Here is a 13,881-nt window from a genome sequence, read left to right on the forward strand (position 1 = left end):
AACATTTTCAAATATGTTGTTCCAGCTGTCCATGGCATCGTTCCAGCTTTACATCTAAGCTATGCAATTTAACTTGTAATCTTTCAACCAGAAACAAGGGCGTAGCTTTCCTCAGGTAATTAAGCCCTTTCTGGTTCACTTGTTAATTGATCGTAGCACATGTTGTGATCACGATTATAGCCTGATCATACAAGCAGAGTGGCATGATCCACACGTGTTTCCATTGATTTGTTTTGGCTGTATCATTAGAAAATGTTTGCACCGGCAGAGCGGGGCATGGAACTTGAGATGCAGGTGTGCATGTGCATGGACGTGTGGATATGTCTCTCTGTGTGTGTGTGTGTTTCTGTCTGTGTGTGTGTGTGTGAGTGTGTGTACATGTGTGTGTGTGTGTGCACGGCTGCTGTACTACTGGTTGTCAGGACCTCTCTCTCTCAGTGAGGCGGGCTGCTCGGTGCAGATAAAAGTGTGCAGATATTTCGGGGCTCTCACGCTGAGGCAGGCTTTATCTGCAGACTCTCCTGTTGGTTGTGTTAGTCCAGCCCTGGGTGATATTAATACCCCACTAATGAGCCCCTTCCTTGAAGATCCGGAAACAATCGGCGGGGAGGTGGTGGAGGGCTGCGTGCTGAATCAGTCTCTCCCTTGTGCCACAACTCCCCTACGGCTCCCTGGAACACACAAACAAAAAGAGGAATGAAGCTCCAATCACATTAATCATGGCCTGTGGGAGCACCAGCTCGCTCCAGGCTGAGGAGAAGGGGAGAATTACATGGGAGGAAGATCTGCAGAGAGAATGGGCTGGCAGGGAGAATGGGCTGGCGTGTGCATGATCTGTGTGTGTGTGTGTGTGTGTGTGTGTGTGTGTGTGTGTGCATGTGAGTGTGATTTCCCCCAAGTACACAGTAGGGGAGTATTAGTGGGGATGGCTGGTCAGGGATGCTGGGTATTAGCGAATGCCTGGCTCCTGCCATCTGTGACTATCAGGATTTTGTGTGTGTGTGTGTGTGTGTGTGTGTGTGTGTGATGTTCTCAACACTGAGGGGTCTCTCCTGTGGCTCCCACTGTATCCTTGGGTAACAAGGCTGTATTGATTAACCCTGACGACTATGTCTTTCAGCTAATCAGAATTTCTGTGTGTCAGCATGCATGTGATAAATGAGTGTGTGTGTGTTTATGTAAACGTGTGTATTGTACACCATTGGCAATGAGTGTATTATGTAGGAGTGCATGTTCATCATGTTAATGGGCTTATGTGTATTATGTTCAAATGAATAATTACATGAATTGATTCATTTTTGTAAATGTGAGGAAATGCGTGTGCGTGTGTGTGTGTGTGTAGGTGTGTGTGTGTGTGTGTGCATGTGCGTGTGCCCTCCCTAGCCACCAGATAAAGATGTCCAGTGCTGCTCTATCAGGTCCCATCAGTATTCAGCAGCAGTGGCGCCAGCCTATTCACTTAAGGGGAGCTGGGCACAATTAGCTGTTAACATTACAAGGCAGAATTAAGCCTTGGCCAGTATCCCCAGGGGAAATTAAACCACCAGCAAATCATTAAACCACAAGCTAAACATTAACAGCCATTTGCATTTTTATTGCACCTGAAAAGAATGGGCCAGGTCCATTATCTCTGAGAGACAGAGAGGGACTTCTTATTTATTATTGTTATGTTGTCCCGCGTGGAAACACAATGGCATTTATCCGGGGGAAGAGGCAAACGAGAGGCCTCATTTTCACGCTCGCGCTTTTGGAGGGTTATGATTACAAATTTGAACAAGGCAGAAACGGCTGGCAGAGGATACAATGACTTGTTTGTTATGCAAATCCCCCGTTTTCATCCCTCCCAAAATAAACAAACCCAAACAGATGACAATTTGCAGAGGGGCTCAGCTGAGTAAGGCCAATAGTTTGGCTGTTGACAGGTTCTTACTGTCTGCCGTGTCCTTGCTATTAGAGGCTGAATAAATAGACTTAGACAGGTCCAGGAATTGATAGCAATATAACATAAGTGGGGTGCAGAGGCTCGGGAAACAGCATTTATTTGCTCATGGGCAGTTTTTCATTTCCTCCTGTCCCCTCTGCTCGTCTCCAGGTGAGCGGGATGTGCGGCCACTCTCCTCAGCGGGTCTCTCGCTCAGTTGCGTCTCCTCCTCACCGGGCTCCCGCCGCCTCCGCTGCCCGCAACACCCAGCCGTCACCCTCAGACGCCGATGAGACGCTGGCTGGCCTCCGCAGGTGAGTAAATCTGGCACCGGACGCCTGTAATCCAGAGTGAGACCCTTACCGCAGATGAACTGACAGAGGAGACTCTCTCCGCTACAGACAAATATTGCCCCTGACACCGTGGACAGCTCTCCTGTTTCCAGTGACACTGAGTCTTTCTCCACTCGAGTGTTTTTAACACCCACTATGCAGTAACAGGCTTAAATGAACAGTGTAATAATGCCCAGCAGGGCCGCTGGCCTCGGCAGCACAGTGGCCAGATTAATGTCAATTAGGAACAGACACTTTGTACTGCTGATTCTCCCCCTTTTTCTCTCTCTCTTTCTCAAAGGGAATCTCATCTGCTTGCTTTCCCCATTATCTGGTTTAATTCCCTCTCTCACTCTATCTCTCTCAATGCCGCCGCCGCACTTTCTCTCCCTTTGTCTTTCTCTCTTTGTCTTCCTCCCTATCTCTCTGTAAGACAATTTGTCGTTCTGCTCTTCTCTCTGCTGACCAGTGTGAGTCGCATCCAGATTACCATAACTAAAGTCTCTCTCCCCCCCCCCCCCCCCCTCTCTCTCTCTCTCCAACTCTCTCTGTCTTTACCTACCTCAGGGAGTTTATATCCGGCCTGAGGGGCTTCAGCTCCTTCTACAGCGGCCTTGGGGAGGCGCTGTGCAGCCGTGAGCCGGCTCCAGCTAACCACTCCCTCTGCTGGAATGGGCAGGAGATGACAGACAGGTAAATCAGCAGCTGATTTGTCTGGACTCACAGCTTTAGAGGGCATTTTAAACCCTAACTGCACCCACAGACAGATAACCGCACACAGTAACACACTCTACAGCCTGCAGAACGGCTCTGCTCAAGTTTATTGTGTCTCTGACTGATATTGTGTATTCTGAATCCTACTGAGTTCCACATATTAAACCACCACATCTAGGAGAGTGTAGGTGAGTTGAAGGGTAAGTTTGCCTAGAACTGATGAGCTTCACAGGAAGGCCCTCCCTCCCGCTGAGAGCGAGTGTAAATCTTGACTTTGGCTCTATGGGATGTTATTAATGTCAGTCGCGCTGTCACCTTCCTCTTGCTTAGTTAATTGCCGCTTCGATCGCTCTCTCCTCCTTCATCCCGTGTCTCCTGCGCGCCCCGCAGAACCTAATTTGGATTTCACAATATTTCACTTCACCCCCTGTCCTTTGGCTCCACATCATAACTTCTTCCCTTCCACTTCCACTCTCAGCTGGCCCCGATTTCAATTTGGCTTACTTAGTCCATTTTCCCTTTCGCCTCGTAAAATGTGCGTTGAATTCAATCAGTGCGGAGGCACAAATTTCAGATGACATTAGAAGTGCTGGAAGTTAATGTTTTTACTTCAATTTTGCCTTGGAGGACTCGCCTGCTTTGGAGACTCTGACATAAATTCGGTGCTTTCTCAAACTCCCACATAAAGTCTTCCTCCAGTAATACAGTCTCTCATATGGAGGCTGAGGACAAAGATAGAAAACAGCCAGTGTCTGAGGAGGAGACAGGTTGGCAAGGGGGCAGAGTTATCCTGAGGGGATGATTACAAGCCAGACCAAATAGTGTGATAGGGAGGTAGGGAGAGGAATTGATGGAGAGATTACAGTGTCTTGCAGCAAGCAATTCTCCATGTCAGCTGCGAGGGCATATGCCTGCGAATTCCCCTGGGTACATTTTCACTCCGAGATTTGTTCTGGATCATCTTCCATTATCCTCCCAGATAGAAGGTTCTCCACAGCCAAATGTGGTACTCGTTCTAGTATTGTCTCGTACGGATAAATTTAGGAAGGGTGGGTGGGGAAAAGAAGGGCTGGGGTGGGTGGGTGGGGGCCGGGGGGGGGTGCAGCATGTCTCCGATGCTTGAGGAGTCATCTCGGAGCTAAATGTGGCTCTTTTTATCAGGCGTGTTTACCATCCCACCTGGAGCAAAGATCAGAGGAGCGAGACTTTTGCAGCATCAAAGAGCGCGTGTGATAACTGCGGTAATGGATACAACACTATGTCAACTCAAAACATTTAATTTCCATTCCTTTTTAGATATCATCATATGACAGGTGTACATTTTATTCTCTTTTGTGCGGCGTGATTACACCGACAAGCAGCCAGAAGCAACTACAATGAACAGCAACAACCGTCTGATCACACGGTTTACAGTAGCCTCTTACATACATGTCACAACCTATACCGACTGCTAATCCCATCCGTATCCTATATGCTCCTGTGGAGGGGAGGTGTGAACAGGTGGTGGGTGTGTGAAAAGCATCAAACCCCATTATGTAGTCCCTCACCACACGGACTCCTGAGCCTCCTCTTCTGCTGCTGTTTGCTCTCATTTCCCAGTGAGAAGTGGCTGGAGGCTCCGCTGTCAGATTCACTCACCGATCAACGTGCCGTTGAGTCAGACCGCACATAAGAGCACGTTAATTGGTGTTAGATTAGATTAGATTATTGCTAGAGTTAACTGATCAGTCCTGTTAGCGGGAGAGAAGATCGGATAACAAATTGAGAGCTGAAAACTGAGACTATCAGTGGTGAAAACAGTTCCACGGTGAATTATGTTTCAGCAACATTACTGGCATACATCATTTTGAAACACTACCTGACTCCGCTGCTTATCCCCTTTCAAAATCTCTCACCCCTAATCCTCCTTCCTCAACCCATATTTCCTCTTTCCTCTCCTTAATGGATCACACATCTCTCTATTATTAATGTGATAATTAACAGTGGATGGGGGTGAGATCATGGCTAATAAGAAGAATAAATAACTGTGGAAATGTGATTTGAGTTTAATGAAAAGTCAGACTTGGGAGGGAGTGAGAGAGTGATGAATGAACGCGGCAGGTGAAAGGTGGGGGGCAGCGGCAATGTGTGCGTGTGTGTGTGGGCGAGTGTGTGTGTGTGGGGGGTGGGGGGGGGGTGGGGGAGGTGTTCAGGGGTGTGTCGCCGAGATGAGAACAGAATATGACCTCATACTTTGCCTCCACTGCCAAAGGGCAGAGGCTAGACGCACACTTTTTCCAATGCCCTTTTCTCTCTCACTAACCTTTTCTCAGCAAATCATCACTTCCCTCTCTGGCCCATTTTGTCCTTCGTCTTCCCAACATTTGCTGAAATATATAGATGACATTTAAGTTGAGATATGACCTCAGCCCTTATCATCACTATGGTGCCTGAGGAAGATATGTCGTAACTCGGGCAGTCAATCCCGACCTCATTTGGATACGAGCTGTGCTAAAATCCAGCTGTCTAAACACGCCTGTCTGTCTCATCGCGTGCAGGAATGGAGTCACTCTTGCCTACTTAAAGCTGCGATAGTATCGGTCAGAAGGGGTTAATGCCAGGCGTTGCCAGAAGCGGAGGAACACCTGCAGGAACGCCTCAGCACAAAAGAACAACTGGAGAGAAATCTAGCTTTCAGACTCACCACCTCCTCCTCCGCCTGATAACACACACAGGCATGGACAGAGCAGAGTCTGCTCAGCCAAACTGTTAAACACTGAGGCATGTGAGCACCTGCCTGTTGGCTGCCTGCACCCACCCCCACCTCTACAGCAGGATCTGATCCTACTCTCCACTAATGTTCAAAGTATTTACTCACATTAACCTCAGATATTAATAAAAAGCCACTAATTGACCAGTGAAATGCTTCTTATGTACATAAAATGAATCACAGACCAGACTTTGCATAGAGGTTAAACTCCTTATCTGAGGATGTTTTCACTTTCTGGCAAAGCCTCAAAAATGTAAAAAAGCAAAATCTTATATCTTTGAAAATGAAATGTTATATCTTTGAAAATCAAATCATGATTAAAAAAAAAAAAAAAATTCTCATCTCTAATTAATTTTAGGCATAATGTGAGGTCAAAGTTGGTGTTAAGGTTAGGGTTGGGTTTATAATCAACTTTTATGTGAGAATTATAAAGTTCCAGCCTATGGTTCTAGCTTTGCAGATTGGCCTCAAACTAACAACCAAAAGAGCAGTCATTCATCCTATCAACACTAGATGGTGATAAACCCTTATTTTGGAGAGATTGGGGCAATGGTCAGTTAATTATGTGCTTCCACTCATGAAGCTTACTTTGAGCTTCTCCTCCAAACAATTCAAGTCAGCTGCATTAAGAACTGAGTTACAGTTTGTCCCGTCCTGTCAGGTTCCCTGGCCCGGGCCTGAAGCGATCCCACCCCCATGGGTCCGAGTCCCGAAACAACAAGCCCCCTGAGCCCGTCATCAGCCAGATCATCGACAAACTCAAACACATCAACCAGGTGAGCTGTGTGCATGTGTTTTTCAGTGTGTGTGTGTGTGTGTGTGTGTCTGTGTTCACGCCAGTTCTTGTGTGCTCCTGTGCGTGCTCAGGGAAGTACCAACACTCTTCTCTCTAACAAACTGTTTATCTCGGGGCACATGTGCTGCCCTCTCCTCTAAGGACTAGCGCACCCATTAGGTGTTCCTGCTGGCTTACAATCAGACAGTGACTCCCGAGACACTGCAAGACTCGCTCTGCAGCTCCTGCGGGGGTCAGCACAGGACAAGTGAAGATGTGAAGTGAATAGAAGCGGTGAATAGAGTGGCTTCCACACTATTATAGTAATGGAGACATTTTGTGGAAACTAGACTGGACACCCAGATGCCACAGCATTATTGTTTTAATCACAAGAAAATATTGTTGACAGGAAACATGTGAATGGACTTTTGGCAATGTGTTTTACTTTGTCTCTGGGAGTGTCGCTCATCTATATTGCCCCCAAAATTGCCTTGTGTATCACTCCAGTCCCCTTAGCGACCTCCATAGCGACCGGAGGAGGAGAGTCTCTGACGGTGATGGAGGTTGTTGTGACGGACAGGACTTATATGTCTACCTTCCACACTAAGCCCCAGCTGTCGTCAAGGCCAAAGCCCAGTTTTGCTGCTGCGTTTCCATGGAAACCACCTTTTGGAGTGGGTTGGCTGTGTGCAGAGATGCTTGTACGTAGGCTCAAAGTCAGTCTCTGTAGGTACATGTATCAGCCCACAGATCTGTCTGTATTTCCTGGTTCCCGGTGGTTGCACTTGTAGCTGTCAACACGTTGGATTGCCACTGACCACCTACATCCCCCCCACCGTCTTCCAGCAGTCAAGTGTGTGTGTGTGTGTGTGTGTGTGTGTGTGTGCATCTTTGTCTGTGTGTGTGTGTTTGCATCTGAGCTTGTGAGTACTGCAGGCCTGTCTCGGTGGATTACCATCCTTCTCTCCTGTTCAAACAAACTGGGCAAGGAGATCTAAGCAGCGACTGTGGGCCGTCCTCCGCTCCCCCTGACAACCAGAGTCACTGCAAGAGAAAATACAGAGGGTTGCTCCACCTCGGGGAAACGCTGTAATTTTCTCAATTACTTTTGCTGTATTACCTCATGCACGCTTAGTCCTGTTGGAAGCGAGAGGACTGATACTTGATCGTGAGTGTAAGGAGTTTTCTTACCCCCCCCCCCCTTTCTTTCTTCAAAGTCACTCACACATGTGATTTGTCGTAGAACTGTTTTTCAAGCGCTAGTTTAGAGAGAAACCAGGTACAGGTTACATACAGGTTTTATTTTACAGACACACAGGGCACGTACACACATCCACTCTAATGCAATAAGGCTTTCAAAACTTCATGCAGTGACAGGGACAAACACTGTGGCCACATGATTACAAGCAGAGCTGCTTCAGTGGAGCTGTTTACCATGTGGATCGTGTTCCTGATTCCTGATGGCCTTTTGATGAGATTTTTCTAGAAACTGCAGTCTGGTGAAATGACTAGGCTCATTGTGCTAGAACCATCCGCAATCCCTTATAAACATGGAAACACACAAAGTGGCTTTCTCTCTTTCTCCATCTATCTCTCTCTCTCTCTCCCTCTCTCTGTTTTTTGCATGTGTGTGTGGGTGTGTGATTAGATGCTCTCAGTAACCTAATACTTCTCATTTCTGCTCCACTGTTGATTGCCCCCCATGGTGCACTGATGACGTTGCATGTATATGAACGTATATGTTTGTTTGTGTTTGTTTGTGAACATTTATGACCTTTAATCTCATATCTGATAACCCATTACTACAGCAGAGCCAAGAACATTTTTGCTTAAACTGAACCTTCCCTTTAGATCTCAACTTCAATAGGCTGGATTAACATCTGACAAAAATCTAACTGCACTCAATTGCACATTTCATGTGCAGTAAAACTGTTTCAGACTCATAACAATACTTTTTTCACTCGTGCAGAAATCAGAGTAAATGAATATTTTTTTTACTACAAATCACTATAGAAACAGCCTGAAGTTCATCTTACCAATATCTACAAAATATTTATTCATAGATATTCTTAAGATACAATTTCTGCAAGTTAAACTGCATTTGTAACCGCATTACCTCAAAGTACTGTTCAGTGCTACTGTAGGGAAAGCACACATGTCAATAGAAGCATTTGATGGTCGAATGTGGCCAAAGACACAGAACCTCAACCATGCTTTATGGCTGTGGTAAAGGTTGTTGAATACATAGTCTATCAAACAACACCTTCTGTCCAAGCGGCTCTGAACGAACACGGTGTAAACAAACTCTGAAGGCCCTGGAGAAGGTGGTGTTGTTTAGTCGGAGGAGGAAAAGCAGTTTTACAAGGTCTCCGCCTCCCTGCCGGTTGAAAGACCACCAGTTCTGGATGCTGCTAGGCTTAAGCAAATGGACTAATTAACCATCTGATATGAGAGCGTAGGCCAGCACTCGCAGATAATTACTTTCATCTGCCCTGTTTATGTTGTGTTTGAGGATAGGCCAACAATGAGATAGTGTGCTGATGTGTAATGTTCCTGGATGTGCACCAGCAGTGTGCCATGCTAATTAAAAGCGCAGTATTTCAGTCTTATGATGTCTGTGTATTTGACGTATGTGCGTGTCCAGCGCTCCAGGCTGCAGAATGTGTAGAATATTGTTCTGAAAATACACTCAGCTCCAACTCCACATTTGGGACATGGGTCACTCGCATATTCGCCTTTACAAGTCCTGGAAGGCCCTTTTATCCTGCACACGTTTTCCATTTGAATGAACATTAGTCTCCTTTTGGCTCGACTAGTGAACACAATCAATGGCTCTTCCAGCTTGAACTGACCCAGTTTCTAACCATGGGCCTGTCCCAACCCACTGTATGCGAGACTGTGTCATAAAGTATAGGGGCTCACAGCTACGCTCTCCAGCAGTGAGGGGAACATGGGACCCCTCTAAAGAATCCACTTCCTTCCAACTTTAATCCCCGTGATGTTTCATTCCTCCACTCTTAAGTGCTCCGTGACGATGGCCCTGTGAAACGCAACTATGCAGCGGAAATGTGTCATTTCTCACGTTGTCAGTGTTGATCAGAGTATCTGTAGATACAGAGACAGTCTGGCAGTGAGACTCCGGCCCTTGTGCCTCTGTGAGGCTAAACTAAACACCCAAAAAAATCACAAAGCCTTTCCTCTGTGCTCATAAAACAACGCTTTCTCACGCCTAAAGCAGCTGATGTCATGACTGTACCATGGCCAAGTTTAAAGTGAGCTGTGCCCTATAAATGGATGAGGAGAAATGACTTTCTGCTTAGGTTATTCCTCTCAACTTGGAATCTCTAAACACTATAGGACTGCAACCAGCCATGGACATTTTTGTACATGCAATGCATTCCTGTGTGAGGTCCTGTGTATGTGTTGGGTCTTGTGTATGTGTATGCAGAGTCCTTGTGTGTTACCAGGCAGTGATAAATTGATATCGACTCTCTCCTCGGCACGGAGGTCAAGGTGATGATATTCTGTGATGCCATGTGACCAGGAGTCTCTCTGTTTTCTGAATGAGTACTTCAGTGTGACAATGACTCTGCATTACTCCGTGAATGTTATTGTGTTGTGCGAATGGGCCGTTTGAGTTCCTGCCTGGTGACATATCTAGTGTTATAGTACTTACATTAGAGCGTAGTCCATATTTTGATGATCTGTTCTTGTCCTCAGGAGATGGTTTGTTTTCCTGAACATCTGTTTAACTTCCCAGAGTATCAGGTTTCTGCTCTGAACAACTAATCTCGTAGGAGACGGTTGAGCTAGTGGCAAAATAGAGCAATTATGTGATTGGTCTTTGATTATAGAGCGTTTCCCACTCATTTGTCAGATGAGTTTGCCATTTGGAGGGTCAGAGCTCCTGGGATTATTCTGCTAGGCTCTTCTCTTCGGAGAAATATATTAGAAATGCATTGTTTATGAAAGACATCTTTGTTTAAGAACTTTTAGAGTCCCTATGGGGAAAAACTGTTATTTCTGTTACCATTCACCTTATATTGTCTAATTTCTCTGTCATTTGAGACATAACACCCATCTACATGCTGCTTGTCAAACGTTTTCTTTTTCTTAGCGCTCTATTCAAATGTTTTTGCTCTTGTTCTTCTTGCTTCCATCTTTCTTTCATCCCTCCATTCTGTTTCTCCCTGTTCTTCGCCCTTCTTTCCATCTCTCCAGCTGTGCTGAGTTGTGTGTGACAGACTCCAGCTCTGTCGCCCTTCCCTCTTCCAAATTCCCCCCTTCTCCTTTCTCCTAACCCTCGGCCCCCCCTCCGCCCCTCTCTCCTTCTCGCTTCCCAGCCTAATTGAAGCCAGAACCTGGGAAAATCCTGCAGGTAGGACAGGAATCCAGGATGGAAAATAAACCAGATCCCGAGCGCCACAAATTCCATCACGCAGTCTCACTTCCTCCGAGCCACAGCAGTCACCAGAGCCTGGGCAGCGTGCGCTCAACACCTCATGCGTGCTCGTACAGAATACACACTTACATATAACTCACACACACATTTGGATGGACAGTTTTTACTGCACACACGCAGCACATTATCTTGCACACACATAGTTAGCAACATAACTAAAGCAGACACTTCCATAGCTCTTTCAAGCATCAATGTAATAATGCACAATGCAAGTGGCCATAAAATAAAATGTTTAAAAAAAGCACTGTATTCTAATTGCATTGGAAGCCGATTCATGGGACGGGCCAACGTGCGGTGGCCTTCCCCACAGGTTGTGCTTACAATCAGACTAATGGACACCATGGGTGTCAGACCAGGCCTGCTGTTTTGTAAACTTACACTCACTAACCTAGCCATTATGCCTGCTCCGCTCAAAGAGGTGACTTCTGTTTGATGTTATTTACTGAGGGTTTTTCAAACGTTATTTAATATACCCCCTCAGGTGCTTCGTCCTCTCGGCCTCCTAGTTTTTATGTCTGCGTAGTGAGACTCTGGAAGTGGAGGAGGGAGGAGGGCTGTTATCCCACTCTGTTCGGGAGCGGGGGGGAGGGGGGGGGGGGGCATGAGGGTTGTTCAAATGAAGTGTGACACCTGGTATAAACCTCTGAGGAGCTGTGGGGTGTTGCTGAGGGAGAGTCGGTGTCCCTGTTACAGCACCACACACCTTTTATCCTTTCGTTTTCTGGAGCCTTCTAACTCAGTAACTTTAGGGTTGAGGAGTTATGGTCCCTTAACTTTAGGAATCCAACTACCAACTAAACCCCCACCCACACACACACACCCACACACACACACACACACACACACACACACACACCCTCCCCTCTCCCACCCCTGCTGGCTGGGAGGTCAGACAGAGCATGTGAGGGCCCTTTTCCTCCCAATTAGTCTGCCTGCTAATGAGGCCCAACCATCCCTACTACCACTGCCACCCCTTCCTTCTTACCTCCATACCTCCATGCCTCCGTCTCTCCCTCCTTCCCTGTCCCCTCCTCCTCCACCCCCCCAGCCCTGAGGCCCAAACCAGGGTCGCCTCTCTCTCTCTACCCACGCCGCCCCCTCGCTCCCGCACCACTACCACCCCACTGGGTGTAATTATCACACAGCCGGCTTATAAAAACCCTGCTGCCCAATGCCGGGGACCCAGCTCCCTCTTCAGCAGTCCCAAACCAGGAACCACAGCAGTGTGCAAAGAGAGAACAAAGTCTAAGCAAAGCATCATACAACTTTTAATCCTCTCAATCTATTATTCCTTTGTTGATTCCTTGCTTTTTGCTGCATCAATATATGTAAAAAGAGCTGTCAGGGAGCAGAGATGCAGAGCTGAATCTTCCTGCTGTAGTTTCTGATCTCATCCACACATCCTGGGAACTGTTGTCACGGTGCAGAGTCACGTGTTGCTGTGTAACAGGAGCCCCCCCAGGAGGTCAGGGGTCACACTTCCTGTTTCCTGTCTCTGCTAGGTCATCAGAGGGTCTCCCTGCGAGGGTCAGAGACCTCCTCTGTTCCTCCTCTGCCTTTTGTTTGGGGCAGCGGTGTGCTGGGGGGCAGAGCGGAGAGAGGCTCCCCTCTGGACCTGTCAATGTGTTAGCACTCCCTAACTTTATCATTCTCCCATGCGCTCGCCGCCTTTTCATCTTGCCAGACCCCCCCACCCCCTTTTCAGTCTCTGGCAGTTTTCTTCCCCATACCTCTCTGTCAGTCTCTCTCTGCCTTTGTTGCTTTTTCCACCTTTTCCCATCTCTCTATCTGTTTTTCTGGCGCTGTCTCCCTCTCGTCCAGCCATTCTCTCTGCGTCTCTCCCCTGTAAGCTATAAGCTGCTGCTGGTTTCAGCCCCGCGGCCCGCTGAGGCTTGGATAAACACGGGCCTCGTCCATCCTCTCTTATCCGCTTACCCACCCGAGCGGCCGCCTGCTCCCGGTAGGTGTGATCATGGGACGCACAGTGACGGTCTGCTGATGCTGGAAAGGAGGGTTTCTTAGCAACACATGACTCTGGGAACCACGGTGATAACGTGTAAAGCAGACGAGCAGAAGACAAGAAGAGATTGTCTGAGGGAAGTAATCTGATTTAGCAACCAGCAGCCTGTGCAGGAATGGGACTTTTTAAACTATTAAGCCCCATGCAGACAATCAGCCACATTCACAGACATAAGTCAAGATTTTCATTTGGTTAGCCTCAAAAAAAGAGATTGAAAATTGTTGTCATACCAGAGATATTTATTACCAGGGGAATTAACCCTCTATATTCATATCATTTCCTTCTTTGTCTTGGTCTGAACTCAGTACTTTGTCCGAATAAACAAAGAAGACACTGTTGGGCTGCTCTTTTCCTCCAAAATTTTGCTTAGAAGAATCAACAACAATTTATATCCTCAGCCGTCCAAAATGTATGTACCAGTCTCAGGAATTTAAGCTAGCTTTGAGAGAATTATCTTACAGAGGAACAAGGCTCCTGCCAAAGTCTAAACATCCATTCAGGATTCAGTCCAAAGTATAGAAATCTGGAAATAGCCTTATGGGTTTAGTCAGAAAGGTGGGGTGGACACACGCCCAGTTTAACACAGGATTGGAGAGCTCCTTTTTTTCTGTGTTCTGTTCCAACTGGAATTAAACATCAGGAAATTAATCTTGTCTGCATTAACTGTCTGAGGCTGGGCTCCCGTTGCGTGACATACTCTACCACGGACAGATAGAGGGAGACAAGAGGGAGGGGAAAAAAGAGAAAGAAGAATGAGAGAGCACAGGTCCCCCTCCTCTTTACACTTCAGATTCAATAAAAGTTGAGTAATGAGTCGGGGAGAGCGGGTGGGACTGCAGGGCAGGCTGTGTCGTCCGGACGCCACTCTGCCTGTCAGCATGCTGAGGAGCTTTCCATGACTCACTCGG

At 47.1% G+C, this 13,881-nt stretch overlaps 1 protein-coding gene across 1 annotated transcript in view; it reads left to right on the forward strand.

Moving 5' to 3' along the window:
• gpc3 (glypican 3) overlaps nt 1-13,881 on the forward strand; it is an 86,832-nt gene that overhangs the window by 56,371 nt on the left and 16,580 nt on the right. Inside the window, exons 4-6 of the mRNA XM_071923935.2 lie at nt 2,093-2,235; nt 2,821-2,946; nt 6,378-6,492. Of these exons, the coding sequence (XP_071780036.1) occupies nt 2,093-2,235; nt 2,821-2,946; nt 6,378-6,492 (384 nt within the window). The remainder of the gene's footprint in view (nt 1-2,092; nt 2,236-2,820; nt 2,947-6,377; nt 6,493-13,881) is intronic.

This window comes from Centroberyx gerrardi, chromosome 16 (genome assembly GCF_048128805.1).
Source record: "Centroberyx gerrardi isolate f3 chromosome 16, fCenGer3.hap1.cur.20231027, whole genome shotgun sequence".
In the NCBI taxonomy this organism is placed as follows: domain Eukaryota; kingdom Metazoa; phylum Chordata; class Actinopteri; order Beryciformes; family Berycidae; genus Centroberyx; species Centroberyx gerrardi.